At 40.0% G+C, this 23,908-nt stretch overlaps 1 protein-coding gene across 1 annotated transcript in view; it reads left to right on the top strand.

Annotated features, from left to right (window-relative positions):
* nova2 (NOVA alternative splicing regulator 2) overlaps positions 1-23,908 on the top strand; it is a 102,096-nt gene that overhangs the window by 55,660 nt on the left and 22,528 nt on the right. The window contains exon 4 of the mRNA XM_050066612.1: positions 12,413-12,579. Coding sequence (XP_049922569.1) covers positions 12,413-12,579 — 167 coding nt within the window. The remainder of the gene's footprint in view (positions 1-12,412; positions 12,580-23,908) is intronic.

Below are 23,908 nucleotides of genomic sequence, written 5' to 3'. Positions count from 1 at the left end.
GAGGAGAAGAAGAGAGCGGAATTAACAAGAGGAAACAGGAAGTGGCGGGTAACATAACATTAAGAGGAAACGGGAAGTGATGCATAACATAACGTTATTGTTAAACACAACTCTCTGAGAGCATGTTTCACCAAGAAAGCTGCGCATAAGTTTGTTATAAATATATACAGTTGTAGTTTTATTGTGGTATTTTGTGGCATATTGTGGAAGTTGCAGGTTAATTGTGATATTTTCAGGGGGGTTTTCTTGGTACCAAAATAATTTGCACAATTTTTTTTTTTTTTGTGGCACTCTTTGGGATACTTGGTGTTTAGCTTTTGGAGACTTCTTTGGAACTTCTCATAGCAATTTTTGGATTGAGACATACGTTACAGGCACTTTTGGGGTTTTCATTGTACTGTGCATCTTTGTGTCTCATTATCCTTAAACACTGCTGATTAGTGTGTTGTCATCCCTTTTAAAGGAACATTTTATAACATTTAGGGAGCTTTAGTGACATCTAGCTGTGAAGACTGCAGATTGCAACCAGCTGAAACTTCTCCCGGTTAGAATTCCTTTAGTGTTCATTGTTTGGGAGGAAGGAATTACCCGTAGAGGTCTCTTCCTCTCCAAAACAAACAGACCCAGAGATTTAAAAACACTGAATAAAGCAATTTAACGTTACAAATCAGTGCTTCTTGCTGTTTGGCTCATTGCATACTCTGTAGACAAGGACCCCCTCTCTATGTAGATAATAAATGGTTAATTTAACGGTAACTAACACCCAACAGTTCTGATTTCCTTGTGATAATGCACTAAAGAAAACATACTTATCATGCTATATTCCATTTCTGCCAATATATCCCTCTAAAACCTACACACTGGACCATTAAAGTGTTTATAGTGTTGTAGTGTATAAAGCACATAGCGCGTGCATGGTTTACAACAAATGCCTTCGAAATGGTTTTTCTTATCAAAAAGTAACATTCAGCTGTATTAGAAGCAATGTTCTGGAAACATAGAGGGCCTTTAATGTTGAGACTGTGTGCACCGCAGACTGTTGAAACTTTTATTTTTCTTTTTTTGTTGTTTTTAAAGTCATTAAAAAATCAGTAAAGACCAGTCAAAGCCGCGTCCTGTGCCAGCTGACCACAGTAACTCCAGGATTTAATACATTTTCCCCTAATTGACCGTGATTTTGTCTGGTGTAAATGATGTGGAAGCCAGTGGGAGAGTGTGTATTACAGCCCTGTAGCACTCGGGGGAGACGAACTGAACTCACTGCCAGCCTGTTACAAAGCAACCATCACATTTTCATCCACATAAGCTGCAGTGTTGGACTACGCTCTGATTTCTCTTTGTTCTTTCATTTCTTTTTCTTTACATTTTTGTTTTGCCTTCCTTCCTTCCTTCTTTTTAATCATTATTTCTTCCATCTACCCATCCTTCCTTTTCCCATTTTTCCTATTTCCCTCCCTTCATTTCCTCCTCTCCCTCTTATCTCCCTGATGAGGACTTGGTCGGCTGCAGCAGTGGACAGGTCCAAGTTTCCTTACTGCTCCTGATTACATCAGCACATGCAGTCATGCTCCCTCTCTCTCTCCCTCTCCTTTTGGAAGAACAACTCATGACATCACCAACAGCTGCCCAGCTGCATGAAAGAGTGTGTGTTTGGTGTATAGTCACAATTGTGTGCAAGTGTGGATGCTTGGTTAGGGGGTGAGACTGTCAGTTGCCAAGGTAACTGAGCAGAATCAGTCAAGGGGAGACTGACCGCCTCCTCCGCTGCTTTACAGTTGCAGGCAAAACTTTGCAGAAGCAGTTATGCAACAAATATTATGAATCTATCTATCTTTAAGTATATCAATCGTCACCAGTCTTCAATTTTCTAACAGTCAGTAAGAGTGAAAAGAATAAATCACACTACTTTCTCTTTCTTTTCTTTTCTCTGTCTTTATCCCTCCTTCTGTCTGTACGGTTAACCGCCTCTGCTTTTGTTCCCACAGCTGGGGCTGCTCATTAGGCCAAATAACCTTTTTAATTGGATACTGAGGTCTTTGCGGTCGTTTCCATTGGCTTATTGGGGTGTCAGTCAATGAATCCATCCATCTCTCACTGATGGAGGCCTACTGGTCATCGTCAGCACTTTTTTCCACATTACGAGGGGCTGCAGTGAATCTTAGGCAATTTCATTGTAGAGCAGAGTTTGAAAAGGGCTCTTTATCGTGTGACACCAGGAAATATTAGGTCATGATTTGTGGATTTAGAGGTATCACATGTAGCATTGAAACATCAATAAATCATTGGAATATACATTTTAGAACTTTAGGCTATAGAGGAGGAGATTGTCAGCCTCCTCAGCCCTCTGTCTTAAATCTTTATCTGTGTGCAACAGAACAGCTTCTTGTGGGAATTGTGCTTTGCGGCTTTGCGGCACAAAACAGGAAATAACTCCCTTTACAGTTGGAATGAACCAGTGTAGTCTCACAGTAATGTCAAGAGAAACCAAATGTTGCATGTAGCTGACAAAGCTCAGTTAAAATGTTTGTCATTAAACCTTTGCTGTTTTGTTGTTGAGGAAAATTGATTCTGTCTCAGAGCTAATAATAGATAGATATTGGTTTATCTCGGTAATAACGTCCCTTGGCACACATAATATTGGTTGCTAATGGGGGTGGGAGATATGGCCCTAAGATAATATCACAATATTTCAGGGTATTTTTGCAATAACAATATTGTTGATGGTATGGTAAATTCTGACAATCAACCTTATAATAAGCAATAAGGTAAATTCTTAATTTAATTTAACAACAAAGAATTGCAGCCGTGCGCACACGACGAGAGGGGAGAGGGAGAGAAACTGTGCTGCTGCCGGAGGAGCCGTTGAATGAGTTCCCTCTGAGCGTTAAAGTCGCTAAAAGAGTCTGAGAAGTCCTGAGCTGTTCATAAATCAGGTCGCCCAGGCCTAATGACGCCACAGTTTATTCCACACTACTGAAGCTGCGCCTCTTTTTGGAACCACCGCGGAGTCTGTAATAATTTCGCTTTTAGCCATGCCTCTTGTTGTCATGCGTAGAATGATGTCAATATGTAAACAAGTTGAAATATTGTGAGTATCATGATGTGAATTTTTCATGTCATATTAAAACTTATACCCGTATTATCGTGAATGATATTATATGGCACGCCGCTAGTTGCTAAATAATTTCAGTAGTCTTAAATGACTGCATTTGAATGAGACTTGAAACGTGAAACACTGACTCATAATGTCAGTACAAGGACATGTCCCACTTTTTGCACCAATCTTCTGTTTAATTTTTGAAGTTTTAAGTGCTGGAAAAGTTTACTTTTTTGATTTTAAACTCAACCCTAAAGTGAACCTTTTCGCAAGAGAGGCAGGTGAAAGTGAAATATTCAGCTTGGTGGAAACTTAATGAGCCTGTGACGAACAGACACATGATACGCTGACATCAGGATCTCCAGCTGACCTTCATCTCCTCAACTTCAGTCAGTTCCCTTCTGTCTGTAGTCCTATAAGCCATTTTATATACTCTTTAACCCTCCGGAACAACCAGGTGTTGAGCTACACCTCTAACAGCTGGCTAATCCAACAGATCTGATCAAAGGTAGCCCGTTAACCTGAGCTTATCTGCAGCCTAAGGAGATCTGTTTAATGAGCTTACATTAAACCAGCCGCCACGTCTCACTGTGCTTCCAATCAGCTCGGATGGAGCCTCAGAGTTTATTTTATACTACGAGATGGATTTTTCTATTTTAATGTAAATCAAAGTTATTTCTCCCTCTCCGTATTCCTTAGCCTGGATTTAATTTTCATCTTCATAATGTTTTCTGTCTTTCCATCTATCCCTCTGTCTTTGTCTCTTTATGTCTCTTTACAGTAGTATTTTTTCTGCATCTGTTTCACACACAGTTTCAGCTTGTGGCACCAAATAATCCAGTAGATGGAAAGGAGGAAAAAATGGCAGAGATAGAAAATATAAGAATAAATAAATAACAGCAACCATGTATGTTGCTCATGACATATTTTTCTGTATATACATTAATCTGAGAACCTTCAGATCTCTTATAAAAGCATTATGACTTTTAGCTTGACAGCTTTATCTTCTTCAGAGACATATATATATATATGTTGCTACAGTACAATATTTTCACCCAATATAGTGAAAGTGTCTAGAAAGGGTCTCTGTGATGTCCAACACTACATGTATGTGTTTATCTTTCTGTGCCTACATTTCTGTATACATCTCGCAGAATCACCATGTCTTTTTCGTCTCTCTTCCTCTCTGTTTTTCTGATGTTACTTTGTTGTGACAGGTTTCACAAAGGTTTCTCTCGGTGCATCCCACTCTGTCTGTCTCTCTGCTCGTCTCTGTTTGTCTCCCTCTTTCTCTGGTGTCACTCCATTTTGACATTACTATCGTGACTCTGTGCCGATCTGCCTCTCCCTCTCTGTGTTTCTGTCCATTTTTCTGTCTTTCCTTCTCCCTGCCCCTCGCTTGATGGTGTTCGGATGTGACAGAAGTCGTGTGAACCTCTCTATCTGTTTCTATCAGTTGTCTCTCTCTCTCCTGCTGATGTTATTTCCATCAGAGTGGTGCTAGAAGTAAAAAAGCTGTACATCTCAGCACAGCAGGGGATGAACATCATGTACCTGTGAACACAAGACCTCTGGCGATGCTGTCACATCTTGTCTCCTCTTCTCGTCCATTCTCTGCTGACATTTCTCAAATATTAAAAAAGTTTAAGAAACTCACTCCCAACAGGGAACTTTGGGGATCTTTAAAGGACTCTCAGGGGAAAATTTACGATTTTTTTTTTTTGTTCTTGCAGGAATTTACCAAAATAGAACTTGTTTCACACAATAGTTGCACTAGCTGGCGGTTTTCAGCCCAACAAACAGACTGTTTATGCCTTTAGATGCCTAAGCAGAAAAACAGCATTAATAAACCACGAAGGAATAACATTTTTTCAGGTCATGGAAGCTCTCTGACTTTCTTGAGGAAAGTCACAGAAGTTTTACATCAAGGCCTGTAAATGTGTTTACATAAAGGGGACTTCTTAGTGGCCTTGTTTGTGGCTGCAGGTTGTCAACACTCAAATCTCTTCCTGAACTTATCTTTTAATTCACAGGATCAGAACATTTTTCCCACTCATACTAATATACAAAGGCTAGAATTATCCTTTATTTTTTCAAGTTGTAGTTATACTCTGTTAGAATACAAAACAAATATATCATGTACTTGCAAAGATGTACATTAAGTATTCTACACAATGACAAATGTCTAAAATATTTTTAGGGAAAAAAATGCAATAAATAAGCCTGGCAATGTTATGTACTATATAATCTGATATTATGACATTTTTTACCAATAAGGTCTGATTTGAAGGGGTCTTTGGAATTCCCCAAAGTTGGGAGGCTTGAAAGAAATGGTAAAAATCACAACTTTTAGTCACTAGTTTAATTCAAAGTCCAAACATGCTGTATTCTACATTTCCCATAATGCAACTAAATAGCATCAGGCTTGCTCTGCTTGGTTAATGTCCACATATTTCAAACACTCACAGTATGTAAGTCAAGCTTTCTGTTATAAATTTGAAGTCAGCAAACGATGACATCACTAAGCGCTTATTCTCTTACTTTAAAAAAAGTCCCTGCAGATCCACAGAAGACATTATACCACTGTCTCCACAGGCTGCGTATTACTGTCCACGACGAGCAACCTGAACTTTATGTGTAAAATTGGTGTAGTGCCTCTTTAATTTGTGCATTCTGGGGTTTAATACCACTAAGTCTAAAATCTACATCCTGGCTTTTGACATTTAAAGCACTAGAAATTAGTGTGACATTTCAGGGCAGTGTGATGTGCCTTTATTGTCAGCGGCGGTAGCCCAGAGCAGCCAGCTCTCTCCACCCCCATCTGGAGGGAGTGAATCACGGCTGCTGGCTGCAGGTTGACTGCTCTATTGCAATTAGCAGGCCGAGAGACACCGAGCCATCTTTAGAGCGAAGAGCCACTGTAACGACAACACTCTCAGGACAGTTCTGCTGTTGTTAGATAACTGTCTTGTAATGCTGTAACAAAGGCTGGAAATGCAAGTTGCTTTTCAAACATTATGCATCTTCCCTCTGTCCTTCCTCTCTGAAGTGTTTCATGCTTCAAGCAGCAGAGGGCGAATGCGTCCCCTCCCACTGCAGAATCAAGTTGCTTTGATCTCTGACATGTTAACATGCAGCTCTCTGTGTTTGATTTTTAGCACCGAGGGACAATCTACTGTCGCTCATCCTGCAGTTTATCCAGCAGCATCAGTATGCGTCGTCATACTGAGCGTGCATATGTTGGTGTGTGTTCCTGTGAGTCAGAAATCAGAGGAGAAGCAGCTTGCTGTGCTCTCTGTCTGCTGCCTCCGGTGCCTTTCTGATCATCGGGGAGAGGAGGAGGAGGAGGAGGAGGAGGAGAGCAGAGGAGGAAGGAGTGAGTCATGCTAGTTAGACTTTAATAAAAACAACTGCCAGGGTCCACTGCCTGGATCACGATGATGAGGATGATGATGATGAGTGTTCTAGTGTCGAATAAAGTGGTGTTGGGTCACTTGGTCACTGTGGAAATTGCGAACTGAAGTTTGCATCTGGTGTGAATCTCACACTCCTGCTTTTTATTTGTAATCGTGGTCGTCCTCTGATAGAAATGATAACTCCAGTAATTGAACCTCTTGTACTGTTTGCACTCAACGCTGCAGATTTGTCTGACACTGCAAACTGCATCCAGTAAACTACTTACCAAACATTTGCCAATTACTAACTGAAACTGTTTTGCAGTACCATGATGATTTTACTGATATCTGTGACTCAGTGGAAGTCAAACCGCTGCCTTTATTGGTCCCTTGCTGACAATGTCGTAGGTGTTTCATCTCAGAAACTTAACGACCTTCTGACCTGAAACTTTCCATCTTAATATTTTAGAGCTTGTGAGATTTTGGAGCCTATTTCTTTGTATTTGTATCTTTTACAAATCTTGACTCTTGTTATTATGTGGTTTGCTCCACTCTCTATGCTGTGGTCCTTAATTTGTGGTGTTCTCATAATCTTGTTTCATTTTTGTAATGTTTTCCCCAGCCCTGTATCATTTATCCCTCCAATACATCTCCAGTTTTCCCAAACATTGTGTACACTCTGGTTTGTGTCTTCACTCTGTCTTCCTTACTAAGAATGCCTTACATGAGTCAGACATGTTTGTTTGAAATACACATCTCAGTGGTATTGATTAGCCTGTGTTGTTGTTTTGTGTTTGTTGTAGTAATCCTTGTTACTATGTAACCACACATATGCTTGACCAATCAGGATTGACAGCACTGCTAGATTCACCTGAAAGTATCTTGAATTTTAAATTGGTATCTGTTCTCTCAAATGGACTCCAGGCAATGTCTGGAGAATCAGGTCTGGTTGTTGTGCTGTGTTTCCCTTTCACATGTAGCACACAACAGGAGATTGTCTGTTTCAGAAGCATTCTCACCTACTGGAAATACCCTTTGTGGTCTAGGTAAGGAATGGCGCCTGGGTAGAGCAGGACGCAGGACATGATGGGGATTACACCACAGTCACGTAGCCTGTTTGTAATTTGGTCATAAACAACAGTCTCTTGCTGTTCCTTTAATTTGTCTGGCGATCCTGGCTTCTGCCGTTTGTGGAAGAAAGGCATGAGTTGACTTTGTTCATACATGTTTTGAATAGCAATGGTGAATATACAGCGTAATGTTGTTCTGCTTGCAATGTTCTGGCATCTACACAAGCAACATTAAAAATGTCTCACAAACTGGTTATGTAAACGCAGTCTGAACAACACTCAACAGATATTGCCTCAGCAGCTGCAGCGCGTCAGGCTCGGAAAAAAGGTTTCCAACCGTTAAAATGTCAAATGATGAGGTTCATTTTACAAGGGAAATGCAAAAGTTACATCCAAATACACACACACACACACACACACACACACAGTGATGTCTTGCACCAGTGGGACCAGTACCAAAGTTACTGCCAACCGAGCTCAGTCTCAATCGCTAAGGGACGTGTAAATTCCGTGGTGTTGTCGCTGGTTTGGCATGGATGTCTGTGTGTATGCTGCATGATAAAGAAGACATCAGGGCGGCTAATGTCCAATAAATCATTTCCACTCCTGCATGAACCTACCGTTGTACCACTGCAACACCTAGATGGACCATAATATCACCTTATCACTGCAGAGTTCAGGCATTTAAATACCCATGTCTGCACTCGGGATACATTAAGCACCTTAGATAGAATCAGTTGTTTATTATATGAGTATTAAGTGATCTTTACAGACATATTTTGTAATGAAATGAAGCAGGTCTCTGCTGCAGTGGCACAGCTGTACAGCAGTTTCAGTGTGATCTCTACTGACAGAGTGGCCTTTGCCGCTACAATCACACTCATCATACACACACACACACACACATACACACAGACAAATGCATGCACACACGATCACAAGCTACACATAGAAACAATCACACGCTCATGCCAAGACAATGGCCTGCTAATCCTTGCTTGTGATTGGACGAGTCCAGATTACCCAGAGGGCACCAGCTGTCAGGGAGAGGCGAAGCCCAGTTTCCTCAGTATCAGCACACACACACACGCACAGACACACCCACACAAACACACACTGTCACTCACTAATGCTGAATTAGATGCAGAATGAGGTTGAAATATTCACCAACAAAGTGTTAGCATGTGGCTTCACCCGATATCTCATGCTAACTAGCCTGTGTTTGTGTTAGCTTGACGTTACGCTCACTCGGCCAAACTGAGGCATTCAGCTGCTGTCAACAGGAACTGTTTGTCACTGCTGTCGACAGACTGTAAAAATAGGAGCGGGAATTAATATGCCTGTAATGGTAACAGGCATTACAAAGGTCCAGCATAGCCAGGTAGCCAAATGTTGCAAATGCCTGAGTGTAATATGTGTGCTTTATTTTTAGCTCCTGTTGTTTCAACCCTGTACACCCTCAACTCTTTGTCTACACAGTGTGCAAGAATCCTCAAGTCCATATTTTAAATCAGTCATGAGAAAGAACATTTATGAAGTTTTATTTGTGCAGAATTTTTGTTAATGCAAAACATGCCGTCGACATCTACTCACGATTTTATGTTTCCATGTATCTTTTTAGTTTCATAAACGTAACATGTCTGTGTACAGAGGGATCCTTCAATCTGCTTTGACCAGCAGTGTTTCAGAAATTTACTGAACGCCAGGCAGCATTTAAAAGGTCTTTGATTTAGCTTCTTGAAGTCTAACCCTTACACTGATGTACCATCAGTTTCCAACCCCCACACACACGTGCAGCTTCTGTCCCTCATTCCCTCGATCTGCTCCCAGTGCAGCCACAGAGGGCCAAGCCGGGCCAAACCGAGCCAGTCCAACAATGCAGGGAGAGGGAGGAGACAGGAAGCGCAAACTGACACGCTGCTGAGCCGAGATAAGAGCAGATCCCACTAAATACTGGAGTCAAGGGAGAGAGAGTGAGAGATGGAGGAGGGAGAGGAAGAGGAGGAAATGGGGGAAATAAAAAGAAGATAAAAGCGAGTTAGAGAGGGAAGACAGAAAGGAGAGTTAGGAAGAGAGAGAGAGAGCAAGATGGAAAGGGAAAAAGAGAGGGAGAGAATAAAGGTTAAAAGGGTGAGAGAGACAGAGAGAGAGAGCCAAACAGAGATTTACTCTGTGTGTTGTTGAGATACAGAGGACTGAGAGGCTTTGCATTGGCCTAGATTCTCCTCTGTCTGTCTGTCTGTCTATCTGTCAACACCGTCCCTCCTCTTTGGATGCAGCCCTGATGTATTAATTCTCTCTGAGTATTGACCTGCGATATTTTCATAAACAGTGAAGTCATAAAGTATTTGGACAGTGAGACGCTTGTCATTGTTTTGGCTCAAACACTTACTCTGAAGTTAATGTGCTGATTTCCAGCTGTTGAGGACCACACTTGTGGTTCAGCATATTTTAGCCTACTTACTACAAGTCACATATATTTAACATCACAGCTAATGATTTTGCAAAATGTTGTATTTTAGACATGAAGCCGTTGGTTTTATTTATTATTCAGTAAATCAAGGAACTTATAAAGCTTGATGGAGTTGTGTGAGACTGCATTACTTTTTCACAAAGAAGCAGTATTTTTATGAGGTAATGCAGTGAAGACTTTTTAATTCAACTTGCACTTAAACTGCATTACTGCACAGCGATGATATAACTTTGACAAAAATTAATAGAGACCTTATGAATGGAAACCAGCTGCTGCCTGGAGCTGGTTGAAAATGTCAGGAAAAACATCTAAACCTCTGAACACAGCGGCATGGAAAGGTTTTTAGGGTGTTCACATGAGCATTTGGTGAACACATAAGTACTTGTACCCCTTAATTCTATAAATTTTCTAAACAGCCATTTACTTTTGCTCGTTCCAAAATTTGGGGACTTTGTATAAACTATGATCCCTACACTGTTAATGTTTTGTGGATGCAAACTGGGCATATTCATAACAACTAAGTTCCTTGACGTTTAAAGAGAAGTTTAAACTTAAATTAGTCAACTAGTCCAAAAGTAAGAAAACACACAGAAAAAAAGTCAAAATTGAGCACAAGTTCATCTATAAGGTTCAATATTTTCCAAAAAAAAAATATTGCATATATTATAAGAGCCAGTTGAAATCATCAACCACATTTTTCATTGATAATATTTTAAATGCTGCTGAAATGTATTGCACTTTGCATCAAGCATTATGAACACTGCATAAAAGCTTTAATAATATGTATAACTGACTTCTTATCTGGTCATCATTACTGAGGGCAGTGACATGTATTTGACTTTTTAATAAATGTGCACATCACTAATGCAAACATCGTAAAAACTCAAGTCCAAACTTCATTTTCAGCATTAGACAACAAAAAATGTGTCATTGTGCGACCACAGACTGTGTGTTTATAATGTCTGATTTTCTACAGGTTCCACTGTTGTACACATTGGGTGTGTGGTCACACTTTCCTGGGTAAAATGAGAAACAGGAAGTACATAAGCTATAACATAGTATATTCATGCTCACACACAAACATGTAAAACAGCGAATGCAAACACAATTTTTTCCCCCATATGTTTCTTATATTCACCGCAAATGTTCAGCTGTGTTTTCATAATAAGCATAAATCTCAGTTTCTCCTGCTGAGGACGTGGAGCGTAAATCCTCCTAACCTGCAGCTCTTTGATTTGGGTAATACAGTTAAGGCAGTTAATGTGGGGCTGATGTGGAGCTAGATCTTAAAGATATCGCTGATAATGTTTACGCACATGTTGTGCCCAAACTGCAGCAGACGATTAGAAATCACAGCAGCCTGTTTTATTTTTCATGTGACCGGGGAATTTATTTCCTGATTGGACCAGGTCCTGGAAACAAACTTAAAGTTACTGTTATGTTCAGGAGAAGACGAGAAGTGGAAACATGAACTCAGATGTTTTCTGAATGTTGGATTCTACATGTGAGGTCAAGAACAGCAATTTTTCTCAGCTTAGTTTTTCTCCAGACTGACTTTGTGTCACCTGTATTTCTCCACTTTATTTTTGTCTTGCACTGATTGACTGCTTCTCCGCCACAATCTCTATCTATCTATCTATCTATCTATCTATCTATCTATCTATCTATCTATCTATCTACCCATTTCCTTTTTCTGTGCTTCAATTCGATTTCTAATTCAGCGTTTTTTTGTTTTTTTTCCCCTCTCCGCTGTTACTTCTAGCTGCTGCAGCAGTGTAATTTCCCAGCGGGGGTCATTACAGTTTCCTGGTATCTTTTCTTATCTCACAGTTGTTATTTTTTGAAAAGCAGCATGAGCCAGGGTTGGTTTCATTTCCATTCAACTGCACATAAAAATGAAAAATGATGAAAATAGAAAATTCTGAGTGTTCAAATCCAAATCAGGACAGCATCCTGCACAACATCAAACCTTTACCTGCCCTCTGTGAGTTTCCACCCACCTGTGGGAACATGTTTGGATCTTTACATGAGGAAACATGAATGGAACAGAACACTTTTTGAAAAAAAATCCTAAATTTAGCAAACTATTTTTTGTGTAAAAGTTGGCATATTGATACAGAAGAACAGCATTCTTCATGCTTCATTTCTAGTGCTGCCACTTTCCATTACATGCTTGGACACTGGAAACACATTCGTCAAAGTGACACAAATTTGGAGCAGCAATAAAATTCAGTGAAGACTTTACAAGTACTGCTGATGGAAAACACGTTGGTATAATCTTCTCCCCAGTTGCTTAAGATGATTCCTGTATCCTCTTAGAGTACTGTTTGTCATCAGTTAAACTCTTACACTGACCTGTCTGTCTATGTGTGTGCAGGGACGACAGAGCGGGTGTGTCTGATCCAGGGGACAGTGGAGGCGCTGAACGGCGTCCATGACTTCATCGCTGAGAAGGTGAGGGAGATGCCTCAGAGCACCCAGAAGACAGAGCCGGTCAGCATCCTGCAGCCACAGACCACCGTCAACCCCGACCGCGTCAAACAGGTCAGTCCGACCATCTATTCTGTTCTATTTATTCTGTCTTATCCCAGGAAATCACAGAGCAGCTGAGGCTATCCCTACAATTGTGTGTGTGTGTTTATTAGTAGGTTTGTATGTGTGTGTGTGTGTGTGTGTGTGTGTGTGTGTGTGTGTGTGTGTGAGAGAGAGCTCCTCTTCAGGTGTATGAGCAAGAGAGTGAGGGGAAGTGTTTGCCTTTGGAACCACAAACTGTGTGTGTTTCTGTTCTGTGGTCAAGTTGTGATTTTCTGTTTGAGTGGAACTGAATGAGGCAGAAAAAAAAGAAAAACAACATGCGACCATACAGAGATGTAGACAGATGAGGGAGGAAGTGAGAGAGGGAGTGAAAAATGAAAAAAATAAGGGGAAAGGAGCGTCAAGGAGACAAGAATGAAAAAGAAAGAGGTAAAGACAGAGTGAGGGAGAAAAGAAGATACTAAAAAAAAGGAAAGCAGGAAAGAAAAGAAAAAGAGAGTGCAGAGAGAGATGACATCCTCTTAAACATGATGCAGTGTGTGAGGTGTTAACATGTAAACTCCACATGTGACATGAGCTGTAGGCAATGACGCACACACACACACACACATACACACACACACACACACACACACACACTCTGACAAACCAACCCAGTAACCTAAACATCCACATGCCAACTGGAAACAGTTTCCTGCTGAGAGAGGAAGTGTGAGCGAGTGTCCTGATCACTCTGTCTGTCACTCTCACTCACACACACACACACACACACACACACACACACACACATATCAAGTAGTGTAAGACATGCCTTAATGAAAAACATGGAGCTTCAACTCTCCATCCCACAGACTTCCTGTAGTATTCATTATTTTTCATTCACTCCTCTCTGTCCCTACTTGGACTTCGGTCCTTGTGAGTTTCAGAGTTGGAGGCTGAGTTGTTGTTACTGATCCTACTAAGTAAATTAGGATTGTTGTAGGAGTGTTTTCGTGATGATTATTTAAGGGGAGACACTACAGAAGTTGGTAGAACTTTAAAGTGATAGATATCATCATGAAACTTCTCCAGTTGATTACTTACTTTAAGGCAATTAGTTGGTATTACAAGTTTTCTGAAATTATTGGGGGGTTTTTTAATATGTAAATGATGCATGATCTAATTAAATATGCACTAATTAACATACACCTCCAGAAGAAATCAGAACAGGTCAATATCTCTTTTTATCACTTCATAAATCAGACAATGCTGTTAGCCATTTACAAAAGAAATCAATTTTCGTCATGTTTGTAGGAATAAAATGTTCCATAAATCAGGCTATGGCGGTTATTTATTTGTATTACAAGTTTTCTGGAATTTTAGTTTTAAATATGCAAATAAAGCATTATCTAATTGAATACGCACTAATTTGCATTCCGTTCCAGAACAGAAATCTGAACTGAAATAAACACCGAAGTGTGCATGTTAGATATTTTCCTTTCACTATTCTGAAAAAAAAAAAAAAACATGTTATGGAAGCAAAGTAGCCCAAAATCCCCAAACTGAGTGTGTCCTCTTAACATTGTTTTGTTATCCTCACAAAGCACTCAACCATTTATATTATTCAAGCAGTTTTACAACTATATACGTGTTTGTAGCTCTGTCTTTTGTCACATAGCTGTTTAACCTTTTAGCCGCAAAGAGATTCTTATGCTCCTTAAAAGAAATTTAAAAACTCTTTTGACCACTGTCAGATGTGGGAGGGTGTACTAACACCACTAGGGGGCATCAAACGTGAAAGTTTTCTAATGTTATAATGTCTTTACAGTAATTAACCAAAAAAAATAAAAATTAATCTGCCACTCTGAAAAGCTGAAACATGATGCTGGTGTTTTGTGTTCATATGCTTTGATAAATTACACCAAGTGTAAATATCAAAATTGTTCAATTTGCACCACACGGTGACTTCAACAAAGATTAAAAAATGGAATTGTTTTGTTAGAATTTAACAAGAGCAGCCCCCCTGAGGCTTTCCCATTATTTTACTTCGGAACAGTAGTTGATACTCGTAAAGCTTAGAATGTGCACATGAAACCAACATGTCATGTTTCCAAAGAAACTTGGAGCAAACTTACTGACTTAACTTACAGCAAAAACTTTTGATAAATGATGTCACAATGATGAAGAAGAAGATAAAGAAGACATGTTTTATGGATCGAAAGCAAATTCAGTTTGATATATTATTGTTATTTTTACACATACAGGCCCAAAACACGCACACTTGCACAAACAGGATCTATACACATTCACTCATAGATGTCAGAGTGAGGGATAGGCTTGCAGTTGGAGGTTCGGTGCCTTTGCCTAGGAGCTCCTCAGCAGAGCCCAGAAGGCAAAGTATCACCTCTACAGCTTCCAGTCCAAACTCTGTACTTACGTTCGTACAACAAGTTGAACCGGCGGCCCTCCAGTTGCTAAGGCAAGTCCCCACGGACTGAGCTACTGTTGGATTGGTGTTTGCTCAGAAACTTTGTTAAATTTTAATCGTTCACATGAAGCTCATTCCACTGCTGATTGTACAGCTAAATGTGAGTGCCGATACCAGCTGTGTAATGGAGGACAATTAGTTCAGCCATTGATTATGATCCCAATCTGTTTAAGTGATAATCATCATTCTCTCTTCATGATTGCTCACTATTGATTAGTCAGGTCTGGCATTGTTTCCATCTATTGACTGTTCATGCCTGCCAGACAATGCAGTCAACCGGGCACACACACACACACACACACACACACACACACACGTACAATGCAGTGGCTTTTAGAAAAATAATATGTTGACTAGACGACTCAGACTTTTAGTCAATATATTATTATTGACTTTAAAGAACAAGGTAAAAAAAAATTAACAGCAGTATAACTAAATAAATAAATAGAAGAGGTAATCATAGGGGGGGAAATGGAAAGATAGCATCTGCTGCAGAGTGAAGAAGGAAATATACATTTTTTAAATGTCCCCAGAAGTTTCTCTTTTTCCTCCTCGTCTCTGCGCTCTGCTGTTGCATTAGTGTTACGTACGTTTTCCCTGCTGTGATTTCTCATTCTCTGTCATAAGCAGATTTCGGGGTCTGGGGAGGGGAAGGAGTGCTACGCCTTGATAGTCGTGAATAATTATAGTTATCAGACTTCTGTGCACACACACACAAACACACACGCAGAGCCCTCGGAGATAGCGTTCTTTTGCAGAGCACACAATTCTGAGGTGCAGTTATGAAGAGAATTTTATGCATAATTAATCAATACTGGGTACACACACACACACACACACACACACACACACACACACACACACACACACNCACACACACACACACACACACACACACACACACACACACACACACACACACACACACATTCACTTACTCACCAACACTCAATTCTCCAGCCCACACACACTCTGCACAGTTGAACTCCAACAAGCTCTTTAAGGCTCATGCAGATAACAGTATTGGATTGTGCTTGCACATATGGTGACTTTTTGTGTGTTTGCAAACTCTAATTTTAATTCTTAAAACATTGCTCTTAATGTTATTCTTGTCAGGCTGGGAGGATATATTATTTAGCCAAACGTATGTGCACACCTGACTGTTGCAGCTGTAATTGTTTCACATCCCCTTCCTGAGCATCCCATCGGACCACAAGAGCCTCAGTGATTCGATCGCTGGTCTTGGGCGATAAGGCCTGGCTTGTGGTCAGCAGTCCATCCCAGAAGTGTTGGATGTGGTTGAGGTCAGGTCTCTGTGCAGAACGATCAGGTTTTTCCACACCAAACTCAGGTTGTAGTTGCCAGGCAACCAGTGGAAAATCCAGGAAGTTACTGCGTAGAGCCAAAAAAAATCATGCAGCAAATAACCTCTATAAAATGGTGAATAGTTGTTTTTATATTTCAGTTTTTATATAGATTTAACAAATCAGATATAAGGTGTCCATAACATCTGAAGATGTGCTGGTTGGTGAATTATGATTCTATTGGACAGTAGGGATGAGGGGAAATATCAGTTCAGCATAGTATCACAATATTTTGTATGGAAATATTTTATCCATACGCGAATGCCAAGTATTGATTTGTATAAATTAGAAATAAGAACAATTTTAAATAGATTATAGATATTGCAAATACAAATCAAATTTTTGGTAGCACACTAGAACAATAAAATCTATTTATTTGTCAGTCCACAAGATACATTTTACTGCAATGAAAATGATTATGTGAGATTAACAGACTGAAAACATTTACCTTATTAGAGTAAACAGATGTTGACAAAATTTGCAGTTGAAAAAATTGAATATATCACAATATATGTTTAAAGTCAGGATAATATTGTAACTTGTTGTAAAGTGTTGTAAAGTGTGTTAAAGTGTTGGTTTCTGGTGATTCCCACCCCCCCTGGACAGAGCCAGGCTGGCTATTTTACCCTGTTCCTCTCTTAGTGCTAAGCTAAGCAGCCTCTCGCAGTAGCTTCATTTAGCCTACAGGCGTGAGAGTGATATTACTCTATAAGTGCAGATGTGCAATAAATGCAATCTATTTCTTTAACCAGACTGAGAGTACCAGCCGTAACATGTGTGATGTTTGTTTTTTTTTTTTTTCATTCAGTTTGTATCTTCTGCATCACGAGCGTCTGAGCCTGAGGCTGACTGACAGTTGAGTAATGCTGTTTGGGACGAGGCGAGCAGCCGTGGGGAGACGAGCAGGCTAATAGCTGCTGATATTTAGCCCCTTATAATAGAGGGCGAATCCCCCTGTTGCTCTTCAGGCTATTTATACCATGTCGGAGAGGCGACTAAATGGATTTGTGCAGCATTTGACGACACAGATACACTCATGTTCACACACACACACACAAACACAGACAGACATCCCCACACCAAAATAACCTCTTCGACCAACTGTGGTGGACACATAGATGCCCAAACCTCTCAAAGAGAGTTCATGCAGTCGTGCATCACATAAACCCAAAGGACCTGATTTTAAAGTTTGGTTAAGATGTCGCAGGAATTTGAAGGAAACAAGATGTGGATAAAATTTTATTATTTTTATTTTGATTTTATAAGCACACCTAATTTTAGGTAATAGAACAACCACAACAAGCATAAGTATTTTTATAGATATAATCATTTATGTAATAACATTTTATATAAGAAGAATATCATCATGGCATTTTAATGCGGTGTAAATTGTTTTTTCTACTTTATGAGGAAATAATAACATTAGGTACAAAAAGCTGATTTTGAGCATATTGTGTTGCATTACCATAACATGTTGAATAGTAGTAATAATAATAATAATAATAATAATAATAATACATTATGGTAAGGATTGCAATGTTATATGTTTCCTTATCAGTGTAGTTTTACTGCTTTAAAATGAATCCGAATTGCTGCATTGGTGTGTAAAGGAAAAAACATGACATGTTGAATTCTGTGTTGAAAAGGATTTGCATTTTGTTTTTATGTGCGTTTCACACAGCGTCCAAACTTTTTGGAATCAGGGTTGTTCTATAGTCAGTCACCACAAACTATAATAACACATTACTCCCAACACACACAGATACACACAGTTGCGCGCACACACACACACACACACACACACACACACACACACACAATCATACACATGTGTGACCCTGAAAGATGAATTGGTGTCCATTGTCTACTATTTCGGGTTGTGAACAAAATGTGTTCTTCTTCTTGTCAAGAGTGCGGCTGTTGCAGCATGTGCTGGTGGCCTTACTGGTTAACCCCTGGGACTGACCGAGAGATGAAAAGGAGGGTAGAGGGTAGGAGAGAGAAGAGAAATATCTGAAGGTTGTTTGTGATATTGTGAAAATGGAAAAGAGGAAAAGAATTGTAACGAGCGACTGGGAGGATGATGGGGAGACGGAGAGTGTAGAAGATGACATGAAGATAGACAGACAGAGAGAGAGAAGACAAAGTGAGCCAAAAACAAGAGTCTGGCTGGCTGAGTGGGTGACTGAAAGCTGGAAGCAGATCTGAACTCTTGTTAGCCGACAGCTGCAGAGTGACAGAGAGCTTCGCTGGAAGAAGCAGCTGCTGATAGAAAGAAAAACAGAGCAGCGACGACACCGAAAGGCAACACACTGTGCTTCAAGGCCACATAGCAGGACAACAGAGCAGTGAAGAAGATTTATGAGCTGAATACATTCTTTAACAGCCTCTAATGAGGTCTGACATGACATATGGATGAGGAGAATTTATTGAGAGATTTTATGACTTTTATTATTCTGTTTGCTTTTATTTACGCCCCCCCAAGTACGCTCTCTAAAAACATCACACCACTCTGTTCTCACTGTGGCATATGTTACACTTCAAATGAACTATAATAGTTATAGTTGATATAGTTTGCCAGGAATGAAAAGTGCTCTCAAAAAATCGCACAAAATGTTACAAAGGATTTTCAATACTTAAAAATAAGTTAGGGACTGTTCTTCCTCTGTTAAATAGGCATCGTGGTGCAGTACTGAATGATAGACTGGACTTCAGTGTCCCAAAATACACTGATAACTTTGATTTCAGGTTCGTTTTTATATTCATTAACAAAAATACAATAATTATAATAGTAAACAAATGTTTAAATAAGGGATTAGGGGTTATATTGGGTATAAATGAAAATAAATCAGTAAACAAACATAACAAAATAAAGCCTGTGGGCAGTTGTTATGCAAGCAAAGCTCTTGCAGAGAAACACAAAGACCTGCACTGATGTAGGTATTCTAGTGGAAAGGTGCTCTTTAACATTCCCTACACCCAGGTTTCCAAATGCACTAAATCACCCTTAAACAGAACAGCAGAACAGTTTCAAAGGGGCTGAGAGACAGCTTTGGGGAATTGTGACATTCATCTTAAATGAATTGGAAAAGGGAAATGACAGCAAGTGTGATGTGATGTAGTGACAGATATAATATTCACTTGAAACTTAATGGACATCTGTTTACACGTGCAGTTCCTCTAATGGCCACCAGAGGCCGACTTGGTTTTAAAATGAATTCAAACTAATCTATACAATTACAAAATGCAAATAAATTGTTATTTTTCACCCAAAAATAGGGTCTCAATGGTTAATTTTGTTCTGACATGTTTGTGTTGCAGATTTTCTAAAACTATTGTTCCATTACTATGATGTTCAGGCTTAAATTGAGACTGTGTAACCTTTTGATTAACAATCCAACCCTCTTAGAAAGGAAAAGTTGAATTTACTTTACTTGGTCTGGTATGACCAGTAGCTTATGGTGGCTATTGTTAGGGCCTTTTTTTTTAAATCTTAACCTTCCCAAAAGCTACAAATATTTCTCCTAAAGCTTTTCTGTGTGCCTGGGGGAAAAATGCATGACCCCCATCAACCATATATAACAACACGTTCTCATCCGGAGTCGTCACATGTTGCCATATTGACTTCCGCGTGTACATATTACACACTAGGTATCCCCCTGCGTCTGCTGTAGACATTCTGGGATGCTGCTATCAATGATGGGACATCAACAGAAGCACATGGTTAGGATAAGAATAAAATGTCATGGTTTGGCGCTACAGTCACACTGGAAGCAAACAAAAACCAGGCTCCTGGGTGAAAGTTCGGCTTGTGTTGGACCCATCCTATAGGGGCTTTCCAGCTCCTATTGTGTCGCTACCTGCAGTGTTTCAACCTGACACCACTCCAGCAGCGTATCATACTGCCGCGACAGGGGCCATCCGGCTGACCAGCTGTATTTCTCTGTGAACGGTTATGCCAGACTCCATTACAAACTGATGCCACCCAGCGGCATATCATACTGCCGTGAAAGGTGACTTTTGGTGTCAGGCGTCTGACACCAAAATCTTCTTACATGACTTCTGAAAAAGAAATAACCATATTTTTGTATATTCACACTAAATTTGCAATATGCATATTGACCATTTTCCCAAATAAACCGTACACAACAGTAACTTGGCACAGTGGCCATTATTAGCTTTTTTTAAAAGGATTTATTTTGCAGGATCTGGTGCAAATGGTCTTTTATGGGTGACATTTCAAATGAGACATGTAGAATAAAGCAATTTAGATGAAATATCACTATTATATATATTATAGGTTAGATTTGATTATGTTTTTTGATGGAAACCTCACTTATGATGTGTTCCATGACATGTCAATTACACACAGGTCCGAAAGACACACACATGCACAAACAGGACCTATACATGCACAAAGTGGAGAGATGTCAGGCGCCCCGAGTGGTTGGGGGGGTTCTGTGCACTTCTCAAGCTACCAGTCCACGCTCCATATTTGGTCCGGACAGGGACTTGGGTTGGGAACCGGAGGGTCGCCTGTTCAAGTCCCTATGGACTGAGCTACTGCCGCCATAAGTGTAACATGGACATAAGTGTAACAGTTTGCTCTTTGGCTTTCCTCTATTCTGGTTTCAAACAACAGACAAGCTGTGGGCAGGCAGTGAATCCAAATTCTAACCTGTGTGACGTCACAGACACCAGGACCATGTTTCAGGTAACCAGGCAGCTAGTTTTGATCCATCCCTGTTTACCTGCTGTTGTTTTGGTGTTCTGTAAATTCAGTCTTTGAAGCAAAACAGCACACAAACATCAACAATCGTTCCATAAAAGCCAAAGCACTCTGGAGACCTCCCTTACTGTGTTTATGTGTAATGTAGTGAGGCATCACCTACTTACTGCATCAATATTGTATTCATATTGGCAGTAAAACATGCTCTCTCGTCTGTTATTGTTGCATTATGGTGCTTGGAAGTGAGCTGCAGAGCTGGAGCTGCGTCCCCTGTGAGATCAGCTGTAAATGGCCTGTGGTTTTGTTGTGGTATTATTCTGGGGCTATATTTGGCCCTGCTGGCCTTTATTCAGACTAAAAACTGCAGAAGTACTTTGACGTTGTTTCGCTGAACGGTGAACACATACATACGAGCATTTACACTCTCGTCTGGTTGTTGTCCTTGCCACACCCTCCAGCCACTTCCTGCAGGAGAGAGGGGCCGTTTCCTGTGAACTTTCACCTCCAGCATGAACACCTGTTTCCTACTTCCTGTTTTTGAATCCCTACACAGGAAGTTCGCCATAAATGTCAGGAAAACGTAGAGTCTGGCTCACTTTGTGTCAGATGATGAAGAGGTGGGAGTGTAAGACTCTGCGCTTAGCTGGCGAGAAGGAAATAATTCAGCCTCAGCCAAAAAATGAGTCAAACACACCAACAGTCAGGATTAGTTCTGTGTTGTTGTTGCTGATCAGTGAATGAAAGAACAAGGTTGGGGTTTGATAGCATTTTATTGAATCTGAATCCTTTCAAATCCATTTGGGCTCAGATCTTAACATCTATAAGTCACTAAAGTTATAAATAACTAAAACTCACCCATACATCTGTTCTGTTCCTCTGTGTTTTGTTGACTTGTTATCAGGGTTTACACACGTGAGCAGTCTTTTACAGTGTCTTTCTTGCCTTCTTTCGTAACATTTTATCTCCCTGTCAGTTCTGTGATTTGTAGTCTCTGCCTCGCTGCTGAGTCAGCAGAATAACATTCTCTGTGTGTGTGTGTGTGTGTGTGTGTCTGCATTATATTATCTCTGCTATATTTTACTGCACTGTTTTACACACATGAACACCACACACAGAAAAATCAAGTTCAGATGTGACATCTTGTTTGTTCTTTCACTTCCTGTCATTCTCTTCTTTGTTTCCTGTTGTTTTGTTGTAGTTTTGATGTGTTTTTCTTTGAGACATATTTATTTGGGGGGGATGCACAAGAAAAGTGGTGAGAAATTAGCCGGTGTGGTGAATATGCCTCATTTAAGAGTGGTTTCAGCCAGGCCAATCATTATGCATTATGGACAGGGGGACAAAATTTTCCAAATCCATCCTCACCCACTCCAGCACCACCCTCAACAATCCACTCTTAGAGGAGCTGTGATACCAAAATGAGCAATTTCAAATAAGCTCCTGGCTAATATCTCCAGCCACCCTTACCAAATCCTGTATTATAGAGTCATCCCGGCTGTGCTCGTTTTGCATACATATAGTCAATATGATTACAAAACACTAGAGGTGAGGTCATTTATTTCAAAACACAGAGAAAAAATCTTTCAATCAGACTGTAACAATTATGTTCCTCCTTTACCCTTGAAACAAAACCAGGAGAGAAATAAAATGTTCTCAGATGAATGAATGAAGAAAAGTAAGCATCAAACACTGATTGAAGAAATCACTGCAAGGCATTAAACCATAATATCAAATCGTGAGTGAACAAATGCATCACCATTTTCAAAACTTGTGTTTATAATGTGCTAATTTATGCAATTCCAAAACTATTTAGGGAGTCCAGTATGCACAACTATGCAAAAACACCATTTTGAAAATTGGCAATGCCACTTTTTCCCCTCGCCAACACTTAGCCTAACTATGGAGAGTTATTAAGCCCCTTGCTGACAGAATAGCATGACATGGTTGGTGCCAATAGATGCCTTCAGTTTCAGCTGTATTTATAAAGCCCAATATCACAAATCACAGTTTGCCTCACAGGGCTTTACATCATACAACATCCCTCTGTCCTTTGGACCCTCACAGCGGATAAGGAAAAACTCCCCAAAAACACCCCTTTAACAGGGGGAAAAAAATGGTAGAAACCAGGACGGACAGATGTGCAATAGATGTCGTACAGAACAAATCAACATAATAAATTAACAGTAATCCATATGACAAAAATGATACATAAAGAGAGACAGAGAGAGAGAGAGAGATGCCTTAGGTCACCTATTTTCATTTGATGTCGTTATCTTCATGCTTATCCATTATCTGAAGCTGCTACAGCGGGTTTTATTTGTCTGCTTCCTTACTTGTGCCACGTCAGCTTTGCCTGTCATACCTGGTGCAGTCAACTGTGCAATTTTCGCAATAAAGTTTCAGAAGAAGAGAGGGATATGGGAGGGGAGGAGATTATGTAAAGACCAAGAACAGAAAGGGGGAAAGAAGGAAGGGAGAAAGGAGACAAAGATGGGACATTGTATTATTTCACAGTTCATTACACAAACAGATTTTATGTCTTTTAAAGAGAGATTTTAATACCCTTGTACACTATCTGTAAGTACCTGCAGCATGGTGTTCTCTACAAATGATGTAAGAAGCTAGTGACCTTTACATCCGCTTAAACAGAAAGCTCACCCATCATTATCATGTGCTTCTTCGTATACTTCACTGAAGTTACAACACATGATATTTACTTCATATTCAGCATCAAGTGGAAATATTCTAGATTTATTATGCATCAATTCAAAGTCTGCA

This window comes from Epinephelus moara, chromosome 2, assembly GCF_006386435.1.
Source record: "Epinephelus moara isolate mb chromosome 2, YSFRI_EMoa_1.0, whole genome shotgun sequence".
In the NCBI taxonomy this organism is placed as follows: domain Eukaryota; kingdom Metazoa; phylum Chordata; class Actinopteri; order Perciformes; family Serranidae; genus Epinephelus; species Epinephelus moara.
The sequence above is the reverse complement of the archived record's forward strand: the minus strand, read 5'-3'. Positions and strand labels throughout refer to the sequence as shown.